Source organism: Hemicordylus capensis, chromosome 12, assembly GCF_027244095.1.
Source record: "Hemicordylus capensis ecotype Gifberg chromosome 12, rHemCap1.1.pri, whole genome shotgun sequence".
NCBI classification, from domain to species: Eukaryota; Metazoa; Chordata; class Lepidosauria; order Squamata; family Cordylidae; genus Hemicordylus; species Hemicordylus capensis.
Window position 1 is genome coordinate 20,738,971 of NC_069668.1, and position 23,446 is coordinate 20,762,416.

General features: G+C 51.7%; 1 protein-coding gene across 1 annotated transcript in view; it reads right to left on the reverse strand.

Moving 5' to 3' along the window:
• Positions 1-13,859: 13,859 nt before the first annotated feature.
• The window catches only part of MYBBP1A (MYB binding protein 1a), a 56,301-nt gene continuing 46,714 nt past the window's right edge, over positions 13,860-23,446 (reverse strand). The window contains 4 exon segments of the mRNA XM_053274949.1: positions 13,860-14,351; positions 14,992-15,116; positions 15,774-15,875; positions 19,633-19,746. Of these exon segments, the coding sequence (XP_053130924.1) occupies positions 14,009-14,351; positions 14,992-15,116; positions 15,774-15,875; positions 19,633-19,746 (684 nt within the window). The 3' untranslated portion in view covers positions 13,860-14,008.

The following is a 23,446-nucleotide window of genomic DNA, read 5'->3' on the forward strand; positions in this document are numbered from 1 at the left end:
CGTCATCCTCACAATCACTTTGAGGTAGGTCAGCAGCAGCAGACACTCTGAGCAGGACGACAACCTGTTAGGGAATTCTGCATCTGGAACTCCCAGCAACTCTTTCAAGGAGAGAAAGGTGACCTGTGCTACTCCCCACCCCACAACATGCTGATTATGGAGAACTAAGCAGGAATATTTGCAATTCTCAGAACTCTAGCCAAGGGGGGCGGGTGGACCTTAAAAATATAAGGGATAGGCATACACCAATGTGAGAAGTTATTAGACATTCTCAGCTATGCAGCAAAAGCACCCAACACAACACTTCCCTAATGTGATGATTTTAGTGGCCCAATGTGTAGAACGTCTCCGATGAGCTGAGGCGGAGGGAGCCAGAAACAGCCCAGGGGGTCAAGCCAGGAGGTCAGGACTGGAGCCAAATTTCGGTGAACAACCTTGGGGATCCTTGCAATTTTCAGAAAACCTGCAAGGGAAAAATACAAGAGAGCTTAATAAACAGATCACTAGCCAGAAAGTGGGGTATAAATTTAACAATACATAAAAAATAAAATAAATAAAATAAATAAAAGCAAGGGGACATTAACATGGTGATTTTTTGGGTGCATGAAATTGGGGGCCTTGTATTCCTCAGAGATTCAGCAGACCAAAATATGGCCCAGAAGTATAAGGGATAGGAATAGCCGGTAGATGTTTTGGGTCATTAAATACATCCTCAGCTGCAAAGCAAAGAAACCTTCGGGAAGATAAAACCCTCCCCACATGTTGGGTTTGGGTGGAAAAAATGGCTTCTGGTTATAAGGGGGAGGAAGGGCACCTCGATATTTCTGGGAGCTGTTAAACACATCTTCAGCTACAAAGCAGCAGAAGGTTCAACCTGATGGCACCCTCCTAACAGGTTGGCTTTGGCAGGCAAAATTGGGGAATCCCTGCAGTTTTGAGGGATCTGGCAAGCTTCCCTGCCCCCCAAAAGGCTTCATCTGGGAAGCAGCAAGACTGGCCCTGCCTTAGAATGAGCAGGTCAAACCTCTGTCTTTCTCTGAAGAAGGATTCTCTTCTCCCCCCACTTCTCTGTTACTGCAAGAATCAACAAGCACCACCGAACGTCATAATCAAACAGTGACACCCTTAAGCAGAGAGATTCACTTTTCAGGACGGGAGCAAGGGCAAGAGACAGGACCAAAAGAAAAGGCCGCGAAAAAGAGTTCCTCTCTCCTAAAGCACAGCTTGCCCAGGAGTCCCCTGCCTAGTAAAAATCCCTCTGACAGATGTTTCCCCTCCGCCGTGAGAACACGGCTCAGGCCTCTGATAAAGGGAGCCATACTTGCACTCCCAATTAAAAACAAGCCAGAAGCCGAAGGAGCACACTGTTGGCATGCCCCCGGCTCGGCCATGTTTTGGCAAGGAGGTGAAGGCCAGAGTGCACAAAGCAAGCCCTGTAGGAGCCACTCAAAATAACCCACGTTCCAAATGGTGTTTTTGCCAACCTGAGCTCGGACATCCACCCAAACACAGAGCTGGTCCGGTGGCAAGAAGCACGACGTCCCCTTTGCTAAGCAGGGTCTGCCCTGCTTGCATATGAATGGGAGACTTGATGTGTGAGCACTGGAAGAGATTCCCCTGGGATGAGAGAGACTCCTGCCTGCAACCTTGGAGAAGCCGCTGCCAGTCTGTGAAGACAATACTGAGCTAGATGGACCAAGGGTCTGTCTCAGTATATGGCAGATTCCTATGTTCCACAGGTGCTGTTGGTGACTGACCATCAGCCCACAAGGAAAATACAATGAGAGGGTCTCATGCCTACCCTTAACTTATGCCCAACCTTATGTTAACTTAACCTATCTGAGCACTCAGTCATCCTCTCTAATAAAAGCCTTGGTGTCTGTCCGTGGACACCCAGGCGTGTGTCCGTGCCTCCCTCGGCCGTTCTGGGCATGCGCAGAGTGCATGCCCAGAACACGCCGAGGGAGACACGACCGCCAGGACCAGGCGGCCATGATGGCCGGGAGGAGAAGCGGCGGCTGAGGAGAAGCAGCCGCCGCGAAGCCGGGCGGGGGGAAGAGGCGGCAGGGGAAGCTGGCCGAGGTGCGGCTGAGGTGGCGGCAGAGCCATGGCCGAAGCCTGGCGGCGCCGCCGAAGCCGGGCAGGTGGGAGACTTGGGGGCCCTTGCCCGGCCGGGGAGACCGGCCGCGGCATGGAGGCTGGCGGCAGGAGGTGGAATGGCGGCGGGGGGCCCCGGAGCGCTTACTAGCGCCTGTTATTTAACGGGCCAAAAATCACTTGTACCTTATAAAGACAATCGGTCCTTAATGATCCCTTACTATTCCCCGTTTACCAATATGCTTACGCTGTCTACCCTGCCCAACCCTCTCCCTCCTGCTGGTTTGTCCCTGCCCAACAAGGCGAGGTGGGAGAGAACCTTTTCGTTGGTGGCCCCTCGTTTATGGAACAGCCTCCTCAGTGAGGTTCGCCTGGCTTCGTTCTTTTAGACGCCAGGTGAAGACCGGAGCATTGGTTACTCACCGTGAGGGCTTCTTCTGGGTGCTGCCGTCAAGTCATCTCATGATGGGTTATCCTCGTCACGTGCTCCTGGGCAGGACTATGCAAATTAGTTTGAAAGGAGAGTCTTATATAGCACTGACGGGGATAGCCCCGCCCCAGTTCTTCTAGGCCAAGTAATGGAACAGAAAGGTTAGGTAGAAAAAATAATTGTACACTAGGAAAATAAGCAGATAACATTCAGCGGGAGGCGGACTGACCCAAAGGTTAGCTAACCCATCCTCCCCGTCAGAGGGTCCCCACTGCAAGAAGAGAGCAGCAAGCCACGAGGGCGGGCTGAGATGCCTTGACAGCAGCACCCAGAAGAAGCCCTCACGGTGAGTAACCAGTGCTCCGTTCTGGGTGGCTGCTGTCAAGGCATCTCATGATGGGACATACCAAAGCAGAACGAACTCTGTCCCAGGGAGGGAAACGAATGCAGCTGCTCTAATCTTGGGGAGGGACCCTCTGAAGGGCTCTCCTCCCAAAAGCCGCCTGGGCGGCTGCATAGCTGTCTAGCCTATAGTGTTTTATGAAGGTAGAGGGACTCTTCCAAACCGCCGCCTTGCAAATTTCCTGAACCGAAGCATTAGTGGCAAAGGCGGCCGAGGCTGCAGCGGACCTGGTGGAGTGTGCCCAGATATTAGAGGGAGGAGGGATCTTTAGGGTTTCATAAGCCAGAACTATGCACACCCTGATCCACCTGGCTATAGTTCGGGAGGAGACGGCCTCACCCATGGACGTGGGTAGATAAGAAACAAACATAGTGTCTGTTTTGCGGAAGGAAGCCGTCCTCTTGATGTAGCGTTTCAGGCAGCGACGGACGTCCAGTGTATGCCAGAGCTTTTCCCGCGGGTGTACGGGATGCGGGCAAAACGACGGAAGGAAGACATCCTGAGATAGGTGGAAATGAGACACGACCTTGGGCAGGACGAAGGGATCTGGGATTAGACGAACAGAGTCTTCAGAAAACACGCAGTAAGCTTTGTGTACTGACAGTGCCCTGAGCTCGAAGACTCTTCTGGCTGAGGTGAGAGCCACCAGAAAAGCCAGTTTAATCTAAAGTAGTCGTAGTGGAATCGACCTGATAGGTTCGAAAGGAGTTTCTTGTAGAGCTCTAAGAACAAGATTTAAATTCCAGGAAGGAAAACAGTGCACGACAGGAGGGGACAGTAGGGTGGCTCCCCTCAGAAACCGTTTTAGGAGGGAATGGTCCTTTAAGGTAGAAGAAGAGGACCTCGGCAGCATAGGTAAGATGGATGCCGCTTGTCTTCGTAGCGTGTTGGGTTTCAACCCTTTGTCCAGACCGTCTTGAAGGAAACGTAGAAGGTGGTGTAGTGATGCGTCATTGGTGGGAATTTTGTTCCTGTGAAGCCAGCGAAGGAACATTCTCCACGTGTATTGATAGATGCGGTTCGTGGACTCTCGCCTGGAAGCCAGGATGGTCTCGGCTACCTTTGCCGAGATGCCCTGTGCGAGTAGCCGGCTCCGCTCAGTCTCCAGGCAGCTAGTTGAAACCAGCCTGGGTCGGGATGTAGAACCGGTCCCTGGAGAAGAAGGTCTGGTCTCGTGGGAAGGTGCCATGGCTGGTCCACCGCCATGGACACTAGGCCTGGGAACCACGGACGTCGGGGCCAGAATGGGGCCACCAATACCACTTCTGCCTCCAGTGCCCTGATTCTTCAAAGCACTCTGGCGAGGAGAGGAATCGGCGGGAAGGCGTACAGCAGCCCTTGTGGCCATTCGCAGGATAGTGCGTCCGTCCCCCACGCCATCCGACAGGGGAACCTGGTAATGAATGTTTCCAGTCTCGCGTTGAGAGGGGTGGCAAAGAGGTCCGCTTGCGTGCGACCCCACCTGGATGCCAATTGACCGAAGACTAGAGGGTTCAACGACCACTCCCCCGGAATCAGGTCTTCCCTGCTCAATCAGTCGGCTATGGAGTTCAAGTCTCCTTTGACGTGGTGAGCTGACAGGGAGCTGAGGTGTTGTTCCGCCCAGGATAGGAGCAGCACTGACTCTTGAAAAAGGGATCGCGAGCGTGTGCCCCCCTGTCTGTTCACGTGTGCCTTGGCCGTAGTGTTATCTGTTTTGATGAGAACGTCTTTCCCTTGGACTATTGGGCGAAGGTGGAGGAGAGCGAGCCGAATGGCTCTCAGTTCTAGCCAGTTTATAGAATGGGATCGTTCTTCTTGGTCCCATATTCCCTGGACTGAGTGTTGAAGACAGTGGGCCCCCCAGCCCCTGTTGCTTGCATCTGTGGTGACTATGAGCTTCGGGAATTCCAAGAAGCGCTTCCCCCCCAGAGGTTCCGGGTGCGAGTCCACCATTGCAGGGAGGTCCTGGTCTGTAGGGGGATGGTAACGAAGATGTTGCGCTTCCTGGAGATGTGCGGTTGGAAGTGGAGGAGGAACCATTGTAGTCCTCTCAGATGTAGCCTTGCCCATGGGACCGCTTCAAGGTAGAGACCATGAGGCCCAGGAGGCGGGCCAATGACAGGACTGGTGATCTCGATGCAGAGAGGGCGCTGTGAGATTCTGAAGTGATGGCCAGGATCCTGTCCTGAGGAAGAAAGATCTTGTCCTTCAGTGTATCTATGATGACACCGAGGTGACGTATTCTGTGGGTCGGTGCAAGGTGGCTCTTGGCTGAGTTGATCAAGAAGCCGTGTAGTTCTAGGGTCGCTAGAGTCTCTTCCAAGTCCCTTTTTGCCTCGTTTGTAGAGGCTGACTTCAGGAGAAGATCATCGAGGTACCCGAAGATGTGTACCCCTTGGAGGCGAAGGAGTGCTAGGACGGGGGCGAGTACCTTGGTGAAGGTCCTGGGCGCTGACGAGAGACCGAACGGGAGTGCCTTGTATTGGTAGTCCTTCCCCGAGTACTTGAATCGAAGGAGGGATCTGCTGTTCAGATGAATGCAAACATGGAGGTAAGCCTCCTTCAAGTCTATTGAAGTGAGAAGGTCGCCGTGCTGCAGAGCTTCTAAAATGGAGCGAAGAGACTCCATGCAAAATCTTCGTGGTTTCACGTACCCTAGGTGTTCTAGGTCTAGAACAGCCCTGCGGGATCCGTCTTTTTTGGGTACCGTGACTAGAATGGAGTAAACTCCTCTCCCCTCCTGGCCCTTCGGGACGGGTTCTATCGCTCCGATGTCCAGAAGATGCTGAATGGCGTGGGCCATTTCTGAATGTTTGATAGAACAGCTGGAGCGTGGGGTGAGTAGAAATCTTGGGCGGGGAGAGGAGCTCAGCTCTATTCTGTATCCTGATGCTAGTAGGTCTAGTACCCAGGCGTCTGTGATGTTCTGGCGCCATGAGGGGAGGAAGTTGGATAGGCGACCTCCAAGGCAGGGAGGGGCTGAGTCAGAATTGGGATTTTCCCTGTTGTTTCCCCTGCGAATTGGGGGAGCGGAAGCTGGTGTTTCTGCCGGTGAAACGTTGGCGGGGCCAGGAGGACCTGGAACCTCAAAAATCTCAGTCTCTGCCCCTGAAAGAGGGGCGGAAAGAACGAAAGGACTGGAAATTTCTTCTGAAGGGAGGCTTGTCGGTCTTCCTTGGTGCTGAAGGCATGGCTTTCTTTTTGTCCTTTGATTTGACAAGGATGTTTTCTAGTGCTGCATCCCCGAACAACTTTTCCCCTTCGTAAGGAAGGGCGGAAAGGTTATTTTTAGATGCGGAGTCCGCCTGCCACGCTTTTAGCCATAGATGGCGTCTGCCGACTACGGATGCTGCTGATGCCCTCGAGGAGTAGCGGATGGAATCCAGGGAGGTGTCGGCTATGAGGGCTTGGGAGCGTTGAAGTTTCAATAGTTGTTGTCTGAGACGGACTGACTCGGGCGGTGTTTCATCGAGTAGATCATTTATCCATAGGAGACTGGCCCTTGCCGCCATGGACACCACCGCGGAGGAGTGGGTAGCCAGAGAGGAATTATCATGGACGCGCCGGAACGCTAGTTCTGCCTTTTTGTTAGACGCATCTTTCAGGAAGCCTTCGCCATCCCTGGGGACCAAGGACCCGCTGCTCAGTTGTGAAATGGGAGCGTCGGTGGTTGGAGTCTTTAGTAACAAGGAAGGTTCTTGCTGGAAAGTGTAGAATCTAGTTGCGGATGATGCTGCCTTCTTAGGAACACTCGGAGTGGACCATTCTGCCTTGATGGCATCGGAAAAATAAGCTGGCATGGGAAGAGGCAACTCACGGGGTTGTGCCTTGGGAAAGACCAGATCACCTTTACTGCTTTGGTTAGAGTCTGTAGGAGATTTAGCCGAGAGACCAATGGCCTTTAGGACCTTGGTCATGAGGGGGTTAAAGTCTTCCGGGGTGAATAAGCGTTGAGAGGCCTGAGACTGCTCTAGGTCCTCTTCACCAGACCAATCACCCTCCTCCCTGCCGGGCTCATGATCTCGGTCAGAGTCCCGTCCCCCCCCCTTCATGGCCCCCAGGGTTTTCATCTGCATCCTCCTCCAAGGGAGGGGATGGAGCAGGAAGCCCCCTATCTCTCACAGGGCGGATGACTGTGGCAGAGGGATCAGCGGAGTCCGCCCCAGATATTTCAGAGGAGTGAACGGAAATTGTCTTGGAGGACTTATGAGATTTTTTAGACTTCCTTAAATGTTTTTTCTTTGATTTGGCCTTCCTAGGGGGGGAGGGGGAGGAAGAAGCAGAGGATTGCTCAGAGGAGGAGGTGGAAAGATGCCTACGTCTCTTAGAATGTTTACGCTTTTTTGCAGATTTAAAGTGGCCAAGAGACTCATTAATGGTGTTTTTAAACCATATCTGCCATTCCTGGGGCACCTGAGTAGGAATAGGGACATTCTCGGGTAGGGGAGATCCCTCCCCCCCTTCCGATTGCGTGGCTCTCACCAAACTCGATGCGGTGGCAGTAGAGGTGTTGACCACGCTTCCCGCCCTTTCCTGATCGGCGCCATTTTGAAGGTTGCGTTGGTCTGCCGAGGAGGCCGCCATATTGATTTGCTCTGTGAGGGCGCGTATCTCCGCTTGTGAGGGGGGTGGGTTCGGGAGCGGTCTCACCCTTCCCGCTCTAAGACGCTCGTTTAGTTCGTGAAAGAGAGGTGCTGCAAGCGCTGCGCCACGTTTGGATGCCGAACTGCGTGTTAAGTGTCTCGGTCTATCTTCACCTTCTGTGCCTTCCGTAGTGCCTGAGGACTCGCCTCCCAAGGGGGCGATCGACCGCAGGACCTCTCCGGCTGCCTGCTCGGACCGAACCAAGTTCGCCGAGACCAGGGCAGGGAGGACAAAGGAGCTGGAGTCTGCTGGCTGTGGCGGAATTGGCGGCGGGTCGCCCTGTTTCCTCAATTGCCTGGGAAAGCACTCCGATGGGCGTCCAGCAGGCACAAGGACATTCACAACCCTTCCCTGTACTCTAAAGCCCCTAGCGCTGTGCTCCATGCAAAGCTGACCGGGGAGGGAAGGGGTGGGGAGAAGCGGGGAACACAGAGGGACTAGCGAAAAGGCGACGAACACTAACTTTTTTTTTTTGGTATACAGAGACAAGGGAACAACAAACTGTGAAAGGGATTGAAGGTGAGAAGAAGAAGAACGGAAGTACAGGCCTGAGAAGGAGAACGACGAGGTGCAGCCTGCCAGGAACAAACGCAGGACTAGAAGAACTGGGGCGGGGTTATCCCCGTCGGTGCTATATAAGACTCTCCTTTCAAGCTAATTTGCATAGTCCTGCCCAGGAGCACGTGACGAGGATAAGCCATCATGAGATGCCTTGACAGCAGCCACCCAGAACTTTCTGTTCACATGGGCCTTTTAAGTTTCGATCTGATTTTAACCAATTTGTTAAAACATCTCTTTTAACTTGTTTTGTATTGTATTGTGTATCCCTTCCACCGGCCGCCTTTTTTGGGCTGTTCTGATTAAATATGTTGCGTCTTTTTATCACAAGTTTTATTGTTGTGTTGTAAGCCGCCCAGAGAACAATTTGTTATGGGGTGGATAACAAATGAAGTGAATTATTGTCATCGTCGTCGTCATCATCATGCCCACAAAGGCCCTTCCACAATGAGCCAAAGTTCAGGCATTTTAGCTATCTTTCACCAAACGGGCAGACAAAACAATGGCTCAGAACTCTAGATGGGACAGGAGTGAGGAAGAGGAGGGTGGCCAGGCTGGAAGCTTCAAAGCAAGCAAGCTTCTGGAGTTTGGAGAAGGGGTCATAGGAACATAGGAAACTGCCATATACTGAGCCAGACAACTGGTCATCGAGCTCAGTATTGTCTTCACAGACTGGCAGCAGCTTCTCCAAGGTTGCAGGCAGGAATCTCTCTCAGCCCTCTCTTGTTGGAGATGCTGCCAGGGAGGGAATTTGGAACTTAGATGCTCTTCCCAGAGCGGCTCCATCCCCTAAGAGGGGAAGATCTTCCAGTGCTCACACTTCTAGTCTCCCTTTGATATGCAACCAGGACGGAGCCTGCTTAGCTAAGATGCTGCCAGGGAGGGAACTTGGAATCTTGATGCTGTTCCCTAAGTGGCCCCATTATCCCCTGAAGAGGAATATCTTGTAGTGCTCACACTTCTAGTCTCCCATTCGTATGCAACCAGGGCGGACCCTGCTTAGCTATGGGGACAAGGCATGCTTGCTACCACCAGACCAGCTCTCCTCCTCAAGGCTGAGGTCGGTGGCCTCAGTAGCTCCTCCTCGTTACCAGTTAACGTACTTAGGCTTGTGTGTACCTCTGAGCATGTACAGCGGTAGAGCACTGCTGGGCCAGCAAGACCAAGATCTCGGTCCCCCAAACACTCAGTGGGTGGCAAAGACCCACCAACGTCAGCTTGGCCTACTAGGCCAAGTGTCCCCCTCTCTCCCAACGCATCTACAGTCACCCCGAAAGGAGAGCTGGTCTGGTGGTAGTAAGCATGTCTTGTCCAAACCTTAGCTAAGCAGAGTCTGCCCTGGTTGCATACGAATGGGAGACTACATGTGTGAGCACTGCAAGATATTCCCCTTAGTGGATAATGGGGCCGCTCTGGGAAGAGCATCTAGGTCCCAAGTTCCCTCTCTGGCAGCATCTCCAAGACAGGGCTGAGAGAGATTCCTGCCTGCTGCCTTGGAGAAGCCACTGCCAGCCTGTGAAGACAATACTGAGCGAGATAGACCAAAGGTCTGACTCAGTATATGGCAGCTGCCTATGTTTCCTATGTTACCCAGAGGTCCCTCACCATGCCCAGGGATGGAGCCTCTCAGGATGAGGCCCGGCCAGGGCGGTTCTCGTCCCCACCTCCTGGATGTCTGGTTCCTCGGACGGCTGGAGAGAAAGGAAAGAAAAGAGAGCACCGTCAGAAGCGGCTACGTCGTGGACCAGCACAGGAGACAGGGCCCCAGCTGCTCTGCAAACCCTCCCCGCTGGAGAAGCCACTGTCTTGACACACACTCCACCAGCCCTTCAGCCTCCTGATTCCGTTCCCACAGGCATCTTCCCCGAAAACTGACTTTGCTGACCCCAGCCAAAACCCACACGAATGGGACCCAATAAAAGCTGCTCAGGGCAGGCAGAGGGCAGGAGCTAACTCCATGCCTCCTGGAGGAGGAGGGACACAAATAATTTCCCCCCCGTCCAACACCCTGAACTTCCGCTTGCTTTCTTAGGTCGAGGAGGCAGCTGGGGACAAAGACGTGACTTTTGGTGGTCAAGGCTTGAGGCCACGACACAACACATGATGGAGAAACACCTGTCTGTCCCCCCCAGCAGCCCAAGGCTCGGGAAAGGTCTGGCCGTCTAATCCTCCAGGAAAAGGTGCCCTTCGCTGGGCTCATAGGAACATAGGAAACTGCAATCTACTGAGTCAGACCCTTGGTCTATCTAGCTCAGTATGGTCTTCACAGACTGGCAGTGGCTTCTCCAAGGTGGCAGGCAGGCATCTCTCTCAGCCCTATCTTGGAGATGCTGCCAGGGAGGGAGCTTGGAACCTAGATATGCTCTTCCCAGAGCGGCCGCATTATCCCGAGGGGAATCTTTTGCAGTGCTCACACATCAAGTCTCCCATTCAGATGCAACCAGGGCAGACCCTGCTTAGCTATGGAGACAAGTCATGCTGGCTACCTACAAGACCAGCTCTCCTCTCCTAAAGAGGTTCGGTTCTGCTCGGACAGGTTCCCAGAGGAGGAGGCCCGGCAGGAATCCTGCCCTTCACGAAGACTCTCCTTTGGGGAAGGAGAACTCACCTTGTGGTGGTGATGAGCACGGATGGGCCCCCTTTGCTAAGCAAGGCCTGCCTCGGTCTGCATTTGGATGACAGGCGCCCTCTGAGCGTTGTCAGATATCTGCCTGTGGGGCCCTTGCCTGAAGCGGCTGCCAAAGGATCGAAATGTGTATGACTTCATAAGGACTCAAACTCACCAGGAGCTAACTAAAAGATGGCACAATTTAGACAGCACATGTCCGAGACTCTTATGACACTAATGATCTTAACTGGCATATGTCTCGGGACTTTTAATATGTGATGACTTTTAAACAAGAAGTTTTAAGCATTCTTATGAAGCGTCATTAATCTTTATTATTAAAATACTCATTTATATTCTTCGTTCATACACAAACACACACACACACACACACACATACAGAAATATAGGAACATAGGAAGCTGCCATATGCTGAGTCAGACTATTGGTCCATCTAACTCAGGATTGTCATCCCAGACTGGCAGCAGCTTCTCCAAGGCTGCAGGCAGGAATCTCTCTCTGCCCTATCTTGGAGATGCTGCCAGGGAGGGAACTTGGAACCTAGACGCTCTTCCCAGAGTGGCCCGATCCCCCAAGGGGAATATCTTACAGTACTCATACAGGTCCAGGAAAAACCTCAATGAAGCAAGCACTCAGGAAAGCAGGTCCTATGGTAGCAAACATGAATGGTCCACTTGGCTAAGCAGGGTCTGCCCTGGTTTGCATTTGAATGGGAGATAATGTGTGAGCACTGGAAGATATTCCCCTTAAAGGATGGGGCCGCCCTGGGAAGAGCACCTGCCTGCTTGCATGCAGAAGGTCCCAGATTCTAGCCCTGGCATCTCCAAGGGAGGGCTGAGAGAGACTCCCACCTGCAACCATGGAGAGACGCTGCCAGTCAGTGTAGACAGAACTGAGCTGGATGGACTAAGGGTCTGACTCTGTATAAGGCAGCTGCATAGGTTCCTAACAAAACAATGCAAGCAGCAGATTAACAGACCCTTGCTAAGCAGGTTTTGCCTTGGTTTGCATTTGAATGGGAGCACGGTGAGATACTCCCCTCGGGATGGGGCCACTCCGGGAAGAGCACCTGCCTGCTTGCATGCAGAAGGTCCCAAGTCCCTTCCCTGGCAGCCTCTCCAAGATAGGGCGGAGAGAGAGAATCCTGCCTGCAGCCTTGGAGAAGCCGCTGCCAGTCCGGGTAGACAATCCTGAGCTAGATGGTCTGACTCGGCAGACAGCCGCTTCCTATGTACATGTATATATTTTATTTTATTTATTTCTTACATATCTATGCTGCCCCATATTAAAAAAAATGTCCCTGGGCGGTTCACAACCTAACAGGTGGTTCATAATCTACATTCTACATACGGTAGAATTTTAACATATAGCCCTCCCTGCCCGCAGAAATACAGTTTGTCTTTTACCGCCCCACTTGGGCTGCACAGCCCCACCTCTGTGGGGACCAAACCCGTCTAAAACCAGCACCTCAGAGGTCTGCAAGACTGAAATATCTGTCTGAGGTCTAGATGCCGGATTAGGGGTCGCAATGCACAAACTGTCCTCTCTCCATGGAGGAATCTTTTAAAGGACATTCCAGCCCATTTTCATTCCCATGCCTCTGAGCAACATTGATGACATTTTAGGGTCGGGTTTTTTTAAGTTTTTAAAAACGTTTTTTAAAGCTATTAAAGCGCCATTGCGAACGTGCCCACAATGGCCCGATAACACTGAACGCAATGCCAATGCGATCCCTGCTTTTCCATCTCTAGGGGTGGAGACCCTCTCAAAAATCACAGCGAGCATTGGACACCCAGATGGTACCAACTGCCCCCAGCTGTACTATTAAGGGATGGGGTCGCAGCTCAGTGGGAAAGCACCAGCTTGCCTGCAGGATGCCCCCGGTTCACTCCCTGGCAGCATCTCCGGGTAGGGCTGGGGAAGACTCCTGCCTGAAGCCTTGGAGAGCCGCTGCCGGTCAGTGCAGGAAACCTTGAGCTAGATGGACCAAGGGCCAGACTCAGTAGAAGGCAGCTTCCTAGGATTCGGAAGTACAAGACAGCATTAAGGAATATTACATTCAACCGTTTGGTTGCTGGAAACGGAGGCATTACCCTTAGCGTCTGTCGTCCCCGTCCACCCTTTCGCTCCAATGCCTAATCCTCTTTGTACGTGTCGGAAGGAGAAGCGTCACCATGGAGCCTTGCCTCAAAGGGACTGGAAACTTGAATGCGACAATCTGTTGGGCGAGGCGGCCTCTTTTGCCAGCTGAAGACGTGGAGGAGCTGTTACGAATGGCCTCTGAAGGGGGTTCTTGTTTTTCGCCTGCACAATGGAGGGAGCAGCTGTTTCCTTCGAGGGGCGCTCGGCGGGAAGAATCCCTCCTCTGCCTGCGTTATTAAAGAAGAATTAAACAGTGAGCGTAAAAAGAGGTTGCGGAGGAGGGAGTGAAAAGCTAGCAGCTTGGGTGAATTTAGCCCTCAGCAGCCCACCCGAAACCCACCCACTGAGAAGGCGGCTGAAACGCAACGAGAACATTTCTTCTTACCGCATTAGGCTGTCAAAGTGAGTGCTCGCCAACACAGCTTCTGCCTGCTCCGTTGGGGGTGAAAAAGGATCATTATATTTCATATACCTTGCAATTTGTTTATGCAAAAGGAAGTCCAACTTCCGGGTTTTCATCAGATACCAAATTTTGCATGAACAATCCTGCTACTGAAATTAGCGGCGTGCACAACTTTGTATACTGGAATATGCTGGGTGAAAGGTTTAAAAGGTACACACACACACGCCCCTGAATAGCCACCAGATGAGCTGGTGGCAACTGTTTGCAGACCTCTCTGGATGATCTCAATGGGCCTCACAGCCAAGACGATGACATCTTAAAGTCTCTTAGTATGAATATTCGTTCACTGTAGCATATTACTAGTAGCATACTAAAGGTATACTATACAAGCAGTATACTATTACATACTACCAGTGTATTACAGGTATAGTATATACTACTAGTATACTAAAGATATACTACTCATAGTATATCATTAGGGTTAGGGTTATTACTACTACCGGTAGTAATGCTATAGTAGCGTAATTGTCATTCTGTGGCTTGAATCCAAAAACAGGAACCCCACACACACGTGTCCAGCAACACGGATGATTTATTAAAACCATTAAAGGGTGTAAAATATTATCTCTATACATTTCTAACGGCAGCTCCCTTCCCAAAATTCTTAGTCAGTCCTGCTCTTCTCAGATGGAGCGAGTGCTTTTTTCTTCCTCTTCCTCGCCTTCAAGAGGCTCTGCGTTGCCTCAGTCTCTTTGGCGCCTCCTTCTGGCAACTTCGGCTTCTTGCCTGCTGCGCCCTGTTCCGATGTTGGCCCTGGTCCCCGCCTCCCGCTTGGTTCTTCTTCCTCTTCCTTTTCCTCTTCTTCCCCGCAGGGGCAGCGTCTGCTCCGGCTGCCACAGCCTCTTTGCCACTGCTCTCAGCGCCATTCTGCTGGGGCTGCTCAGAAAGCTTTTTCCGGTTCTTGCGTTTCTTGGTGGCTGGAAGGAAGCCCTTTTTCTTCCGCTTCGGGTGCTCTGCTTCGGTTGGTTTCTCTGGCCGTGCTGGCGCTTTCGGCTTTGCAGGCCGCCTGTAAATCAAAAGGTACGCTTTTTTCCAAGACCTTTGGAACACTCAAGTCAAACAAAACAGATGTTAAAAGTAGCAAACGTTTTGATGTGACACATCTGCTTCAGCAAACATTTCGATGTCACAGAAAATGTTTCGATGCGACACATCCACTTCAGCAAACGTTTCAGTGTAACACAAAACTTTTCAATGTCAAACATCCGCTTCAACAAACATTTCAATGTAATGCAAAACATTTTAATGTCACACATCAGCTTCAGCACTCCTGATGTGTGAAATCGAAATGTTTGCTATTTTTAATACCTATATTTTATTTGACTTGCGCATTAAAAAGGTCTTGGGGAAAAGCTTGTGGACTTCGGAGGAGGCGTATTCCATCACTGTTATACTCCCTTAATCAAAAGCTAGGAAATGCTTACGATTTAAGACTTGTCAAAATATGCTGTTCTAACCAAACCCAGAGCGACACAACATTGGACCTCCAGCTGTTCAACTACAAATCCCATCATCCCCAGCTACCGTGGTCAACAGCCAGAGACGATGGAAGCTATAGTCCCACCACAGCAGGAGGGCCAACGTTGTTACACTGACTTAGAAGGTCCGAGTTCAAATCCTGGGGGGAAAAGGCCCAAAGCACCTACGTGAATCCCAGGAGTTTCATGACGTTCCAGTAGAGATCATCAAGCCGTGTGGATTTCTTGAAGCCGTCCTGTTGGCCCAGGGCCTGCAGCACGCCGCCCAGCTCTTCCAAATCCACACTCAGTTTCTGCGGGGGGAGCGTATCAGCAACAAAAACACAACCACAAAAATCAGAGTCATCAGTATTGGATTAATTCTGCATCAGTCCATGGCAGAGCACCTTCTTTGCAGGCAGAAGGCTAAAGACCCGTCTGAAAACTTGGAGAAGATGCTGCCAGTCAGAGCAGGCAATTCTGAGCTAGACAGACCTGACTCAGTCGGAGGCAGCTTCACAGAGCTCAGTAGTAGAGTGTCTTCTTTGCAGGCCGAAGGTTGCAGATTTTTTGACCTTTCCAGGGAGGGCTGGGAAAGACCCCTGCCTGAAACCTTGGAGAGTCGCTGCCAGTCAGAGTGGACGATGCTGAGCCAGATGGACCAATAATCTGACTCAGTATAAGGAAACTGCTTATATTTCTGGGATGGGGCTGGAGCTCAGTGGCAGAGCATCTGCTTTGCATGCCAGAGGTGGCAGGCTAGATCCCCGAAAGCTTCTCCAGGGAGGGCTGGGGGTGGGGAGTCCTGCTGGAGAGCTGCTGCCAGTCAGTGCAGACCATCCTGAGCTGGAGCTGCTGCCAGTCAGTGCAGACCATCCTGAGCATGCTGAACAAGGGTTTGACTGAGCAGCTCCATAGGTCTGTAGAAATAAATAAAATCTGGGAAACTGGGTTGGATGCGTCTCGCCTACCTGCTGGGTCACCGTCCTGACGAGGAAGTTCAGCAGCTCCAGACACTTGATGACCTTCTCCTGATCCACTTTGACCTTGAACTCGCTCACTGTCTTCAAAGTCTGTAAAAATAAGTCAGTTAGCGAAAAGCAACCGGGGTGTGCGGGGGGGGGGGGAGTTCCTCTCTTAAACTCAGTGGGATTTCCATCGCCGTTCCACTGCAAAAGAGAAAAGACGACGGCCCACTGGCATACAATAGGCTTGGCTACTGTAATGCTCTCTACATGCGGCTGACCTTGTATGCAATCCGGAAACTACAATTGGTACAGAATGCGGTAGCCAGATTGGTCTCAGGGGCAACAGATGGGGACCATGTAACTCCGATTTTAAAAGAACTGCACTGGCTACCAATATGTTTCCGGGCGAAATACAAAGTGTTGGTTATCACCTATAAAGCCCTTAACAGCTTGGGCCCAGGGTTTTTAAGAGAGCGCCTCTGCCATGAACCGTGCCGCCTTTTATGATCTGCTGGAGAGGTCCGGTTATGGTTGCCACCGGCTCATCTGCTGGCGACTCAGGACCAGGCTTTCTCTGTGGCTGCCCCAGGGCTTTGGAATAAGCTCCCTGCTGAAATTAGAGCACCTCCTTCTCTGTTTGTTTTCGGGGAGACCCTCAAGACTCTCCTGTTCTCGCAAGCTTTGAATTAGAATTAATTCTAATAATCTGTTTTAAGACCTGTTTTATACTCTTTTGATTGTGCCTGGCGTATTTTAATCTGTGACTCTTAAATGAGACTTTAATTCTGTACACCACCTAGAGACGTACATATCAGGTGGTACAAAAATATGATAAATAAATACAATTCACGACGGAGAGTGGTGGGGGAGCAACTGGACGTATCCATCCCAAACACAGCACCCCTCCAGTATTTATCTTCTGTTTCTTGTTTTAGACAGTGAGCCCATTGGGGGCAGGGAGCCATTTTATTTACTCATATCTATGTAAACCGCTTTGGGAACTTGGGTTGGAAAGCAGTATATAAATATCCGTCGTGTGCGTCGTAGGGCGGGAAGAACGCCCGACAGACGTTGGCATCTGTCTCGGCCTTCCAGCCATCCCACGCCATCTTCGACACCGTGGGGCGATATTTATAGCAGACGGCTTTCTGCCTCTGTGCCGGAGAAGAAGCTGACGGCACACTTCTAAGGAACTGAAAGAGAGCATATGCAATCTGTCCTCCGCCGAGAGCGTGGGGGAATCCCCCATCGCAACCTTCTGGTGCCTGTCCTGAGAAGAGAGCGGGTCTTGTGGCCGCAAGCAGGACTTGTCCCCTTTGCTAAGCAGGGTCCACCCTGGTTTGAACTTGAAGGGGAGACTACATGTGTGAGCACTGGAAGAGATTCCCCTCAGGGGATAATGGGGCCACTCTGGGAAGAGCATCTACAGGTTCCCAGTCCCCTCCCTGGCAGCAGCATCTCCAAGACAGGGCTGAGAGAGACTCCTGCCTGCAACCTCGGAGAGACCGCTGCCAGTCTGTGTAGACAAGACTGAGCTAGAAAGGCCAAGGGTCTGCCTCAGTATAGGGCAGCTGCCTATGTTCCTTTTTAATTTCATTTTATTTCTTTGTCGTATTTATTTATTGCCCCATATAAAAATCTCTGGGGAGCTTTCAAAGTAAAACCCAGCCACCACTAAAACATTAAATCATATCAAACCAATGAAAACCACCATCGAGAAAACTTTAAAACAGGGTGCCCAAGCTGTGGTGCTCCAGGGGTCGCCCAATTACAACCCCTATCATCTCCAGCTACACTGTATTGTGGCAGGGGATCGAGGGAGTTGTAGTCCAGCACCCTCGAGAGGACCATGGGCCATTAAAGAGGGACCCCTTCTTTAAAGCATTATAAACTTTTAAAAGCCTGATAAAAACAGGTGCGCATGAATTGCCCCCCCCTTTGCTAAGCAGGGTCCACCCTGGTTTGCATTTGAATGAGAGACTACATGTGAGCATTGTAAGATCTTCCCCTTAGGAGATAATGGGGCCGCTCTGGGAAGAGCACCTGCCTGCTTGTATGCAGAAGGCTCCAAGTTCCCATCTTGGTGGCATCTCCAAGACAGGGCTGAGACAGACTCCTGCCTGAAACCTTAGAGAGCTGCTGCCAGTCAGTGTTGAAGATCCTGAGCTAGATGGACCAAGGGTCTGACTCAGTATATGGCAGGTTCCTACAAGCATTGCCTCCATGCACAAAATCCAACGTGCGTGGAATTTTTTTTTTTAAGGCGTCTTTTTCTTTCATCGAATTCAGAATCCCACCATGTGATTTTAGCCAGCATTACCCATTCCTTACCGTCGGCTCTCTCAAAAACAACACTGCCTTTCCTTTCCCTCCTCCATATATTGCATATCCTAGTCTCGGCATCAGCTTCCACCTTCTTCCGTCTCCAAAAATACCACTCACTATCGGCTGTTGTTTTTAACAACAGTGATGGATTTAAAGAGGGCCTGCCCTTTAACTCCTCTCTGCTTTAGCAAAACAATCCCAGGTCTCTGAATAAAACCAGCCCCATTTAGGCAAAAGAAAATAGAGCACTCCCTTTAAGAAAACGGATTGTTCAGGGGGGCGGGGGACGAAACCTTGCCCTCCCTAATTGGTATAGCAGGATTCTAGTATGTTCAAAACGGAAGCCACCACACAGGGCAGAAATGAGCACCACGGGGTCTGTTTTCAAAGATCTCCGACGAATTTGCAAAGCGGCCATTTACTGAGTCCAGTCCTTGCTCTGGCTGTCGCAGTCCGATCAGCCCTGGCTGGCAGCAGCTACCCAGGATTCCAGGTGGGTATTTCTCAGCTCTCCTTGAAGGTGTCAAGGGGTGAAGCTGGGATTGTCTGCAGGAAAAGCAGGCTCACTACCCAGTGAGCAAAGTCCCCTGCTTAAAATGGTCAGATATGAACATCTGAAGCCGACTTCTACGGAGTCAGGCCAGCTAGCTCAGTCTTATCTGCTCTGACTGGCAGCAGTTCCTCAGGGTTGCAGGACGGGGTCTTTCCCGGTCCTACCCGGAGACGCAGGAGTGGGGTTGAACCCGGGACGTTCTGCACACAAAGCAGGTGTGGCAGCAAGCAGGAACGGCCCCCTTTGCTAAGCAGGGACTGCCTTGATTTGCATTTGCATGGGTGGCTACCTGACAGCTGTTGCTCATAGAGAGAGCACCTGATTTTTCTTGCATGCAGAAGATTCCAGGATCAGCCTCTGGTGGCATTTCCAGGTAGGGCTGGGAGAGACTCCTGCCTGAAACCTTGGAGAAGCCGCTGCCAGTCTGTGACTACAATACTGAGCTGGTTGGAGCAAGGGCCAGACTCAGTAAAAGGCAGCTGCCTGTGTTCCTACTATCTCTAAGTTGATTGCAATGCTTTCCAGCAGGCTGGTTGTACTGCAAGCCCGTGGACAGATGCAGAAGACGGGCATAGGAAGCTGCCACGCACTGAGTCAGGCCATTGGTCCACCTAGCTCAGGACTGTCTACCCAGACTGGCAGCGGCTCCTCCGAGGTTGCAGGCAGGAGTCTCTCTCCCAGCCCTGTCTGGAGAGGCCAGGGGCTTTCAGCATGCAAGCAGGCAGGTGCTCGTCCCAGAGCGGCCCCATCCCCTGAGGGAAATCGCTCCCAGTGCTCACAGGCAGTCACCCCTCCAAATGCAAACCAAGGTGGGCCCTGCTTAGCAGAAGGGACAATTCATGCCCGCGACCACAAGACCAGCTCCCCCTCTTCCAGTCCCTGACCAGCCTCCAACCCCTCTACATGCCACACAACACTCCCAGAACACAGAGCCACATAGAAGATTGACCTGGGATTAAAACCCTCCTTTAAATTAGAACTCACCGCTGTGACCTGATTGGTGCTCTCTCTCATCAGTTCCTCCCACTCCTTTTTGGGCAGCGAGAGCCTGAAATCCCGGGTTTGTAGAGCTTTGTGAAGGAGCAGGCAGGCCTGCGCCTGAAACGGAAAGAGGAAAAGGCAGGTGAAATGTCGGACTTTCCAAATAATGACCACAGACCCTGCATATTCGCCCAAGATTTCAGGAGCTATATGGCAGAAGTCCAATATCCCAGATAACCTTGGATAGGCCCTTCATTAGTGTCTGTATTCCAAGGCTTCACATGTGACCAAGAACCCCTGAACATTCACAGCAGCATGAAACTGGGGAAGGGACCCTTTGAGGTCTTCTTTATTTACACTGGTGGTAACAGCATTCCCTTTATTTACACTTTATTTACACTAGTGGTAACAGCATCCCTGGCAGATGCCTGCACAGGCTCTGTTTGAAAAGCTCCAGTTTGAAGTTCACAGCTCTGTTTGAAAAGCCCCCACCAGTTCATGAGGCAGGCTGTTCCACAGTCCAACAGCAATTAAATGTTAGGAAGTGCCTCCTAATATCTAACATGGATCTGCTTCCTTCCAATTTCAGGCCCCTGGTTCGAGTCCTGCCTCCAGGAGCAGCAGAGAGTAAGTCCATGCTTCTGTATGACAGCCTTGCAGATTTTTGAAGGCTGCGGCCATATCTCCCCTTATTTTTCTCTCCTCCCTCCCTGCTGACATATTCGAACCTTTCTGCATACAAAGAAGGTGCGCTACTGCCTAGTTATAGAGACACCAGCTGAACCATGAAGCTGCCTTCTACTGAGTCAGGACCTCAGTCCGTCTAGTTTAGCGCCGTCTGCACGGACTGGCAGCATCTCTTCCGAGGTTTCAGACAGGTATTTCTCAGTCCGAAATCAGTCCCTGGAAATGGCAAGGATTGGGACGGTGCGGAAGAGGGCAACCCAAATGATCAGATGCCTAGGGGCATCTCTGGCAACATTTTTAAAAGGCACTGAAGACATATTTCTTCGCCCAGGCTTTTAATTAGATTTATAGTTTTAATATCTTTAATATTGGATTGTAAATGTTTTAATGTTTTAAAGGATTTTAATGGTTAATTGATTTGATTTTTTAAAAATGATCTTAATCATAAACCGCCCAGAGACACAGGTTTTTTGGGGGGGGTATAGAAATATTTTAAATAAATAAATAGAAGGAAGCGTTATAAGCATACGAGACATTTTCATTTGCGAGGTGGGGAGGGGGATATCTGAAAGGTTCCGATTTGGAGTTAGGGATGTGTTTTAGAACGAGAATCTGTACTACAGCCACGTGCAAAACGCAGGAGAGGGGTCCGAAAACAATACGGAATTTCTCAGAACAGATTTACTAGGAAAGGGCTTTAGGGGGATTAGGGGCAGCTAGGTTTGTGGGGGGAATTAATTCTGCTCATTCCATACTGAAACAATGATTTCTCAGAACTATCTGGTTCCCAGGCATGGGCTCCATGGGTGTTCCCGTTAAACCTAGTTGGGGACTGTCCGCTCTGACTGGCAGCGGCACGCCAGGGCCTCAGGCAGGAGTCTTTCCCAGGCCTGCCTGGAGACGCTGCCAGGGATTGAACCTGGGACCTTCTGCCTGCAAAGCAGATGCACCCGGTGAACCTACAAAGCTGCCTTCTACCGAGTCAGGCCCATGGCCTGTCCCTCTACACCAGGCCTGCTCAACTTAGGCCCCCCAGCTGTTTTTGAACTACAACTCCCATAATCCTCAGTCACTGTGACCAATAGCCAGGGATTATGGGAACTGTAGGCCAACATCTGCAGGAGGGCCAAAGTTGAGCAGCCCTGCTCTACACTGACCGGCAGCTAGGGATGTGCACTAACCGGTTCGGAGGCCCTTTTACAGGCCTCCGAACCTATTCGAACGTCTGGCGGTTCGGCTGGTTCGAAGGGGGGGGATATCTTTAATATGTGCACCAGGCACTTCTGGCCACTTCCGTTCTGAGGAGGCACCAGGGAGGCAAGAAGGTCCGCTGCCACCCCTCCAGACTGTGCCGGAAGGGGAAACGTGGCCGGAGGGGTGAGAGCACCCTCCCCCATCCTTAAAGATATCCCCACCCCCACCTTCGAACCGGCATTCCGGGCACATCCCTACCGGCAGCAGCTACCCAGTGGTTCCAGAAAGGTATTTCTCAACCCTAGCATTCCTCAGACCCTGGAGACGGCAGAGTTTGAACATGGGACATTCTGCGTGCAAAGCATCTGCTGTACCACTGAGCAACAGACGTGCCCGATGAAGCTATGATGCTTCCTTCTACTGAGTCCGGCACTTGGTCCACTGAACTCAGCATTGTCGGCACTGACCGGCAGCAGCTCCCTGGGACTGATACCCAGCCCTGCTTCTAGATACCGGGGAGTCAATGTGGAATTCTTGCATGCAGGAGGCCCCACGTCCCCTCCCTGGCAGCATCGCCAAGATCGGGTTGGGAGAGACTCCTGCCTGCAGCCTTGGAGAAGCCGCTGCCAGTCTGTGCAGACAATCCTGAGTGAGCTGGACTAGTGGTCTGACTCAGTATATGGCCGCTTCCTATGTTGCTGTATTCCTAGCTGCCTGTGGCTCCAAAAACAGGCCAGAGAAGAAATATTGCACTCAAGAGGGTTAAATCATCACCCCCGGCCTCCTTAAGTGGTACTTAACTTGCTTGTGTTAACACTTCTTTGACAAGTGAGAATCACACACACACACACACACACACACACACACACACACCCTCTCTCTGGCTGCTGGCCATCTCCAAGCACCAACACCCCCTGGGAGAGCGTGGATTTCCACCCCCTCCCGCCTCTTCATAAGGGCGCCTCTGATCTGGCCCGGGCTTCCAGTCCTGAAGATCTGTTGCAACTAACTCTTGGCAGGCATTCCTTAGCGCTCCGGTCATGATCCCATCAGTTCCTTGGCATGCGCCACCCATGTGCCGCACACCAAGGTCTCGAGAAGAGCTTTTACGCGGAGGGGCTGGCGAGGCCAGCCAGCGAAGAATGAGGCACAAGTTGAAAAGCGGAGATAAAAACGGGCAGGTGGTAGAAGGGAGGAGAGCTGGCTTTGGGGCGCAAGGCCACAAGCATGAGTTGTCCTCTTTGCTAAGCAGGGTCTGCCCAGGTTTGCTTTTGGATGGGAGACTACGTGCGTGGGCACTGTGAGAGATTCCCCTCAAGGGGTGGGGCCGCTCTAGGAAGAGCATTTGCCTGCTTGCGTGCAGAAGGTTCCAAGTTCCCTCCCTGGCGGCATCTCCAAGATAGGGCTGAGAGAGACTCCTGCCTGCAACCTTGGAGATGCCGCTGCCAGTCTGGGTAGACAATACTGAGCTAGATGGACCAAGGGCCTGACTCGGGATACAGCAGCTGCCTCAGTTCCTAATCTCCGGCAGCGTCTCCAGGTCAGGCTGGGAAAGACCCCTGAAGAGCTGCTGCCGTTCAGTGTAGACAATCCTGAACTAGACGGACCAAGAGTCTGACTCAGTATACGGCAGCTTCTTATATCCATGGGATGGGGCTGTAGCTCGGAGGAAGAGCCCCTGCTTTGCACGCCGAAAGTGCCAGGATCTATTCCTGGCAGCATCTCCAGGGAGGGCCACAAAAGAATCCAGCCTGAGTTTGCCCCTTACAACTAGTGCTTGCATTGAGCTGGAGATCCCATACCCTAAGGGGCCAATTCGGCCGCTTTAGTCCTGCATCCGGTTCCTCACAGTAGCCCACCAGATGCCTCTGGGAAGCCCACAGTCCTGAACTGAAGGCCTGCTCCTCTGATACTGTGACTCCCCTGCAACTGGCAT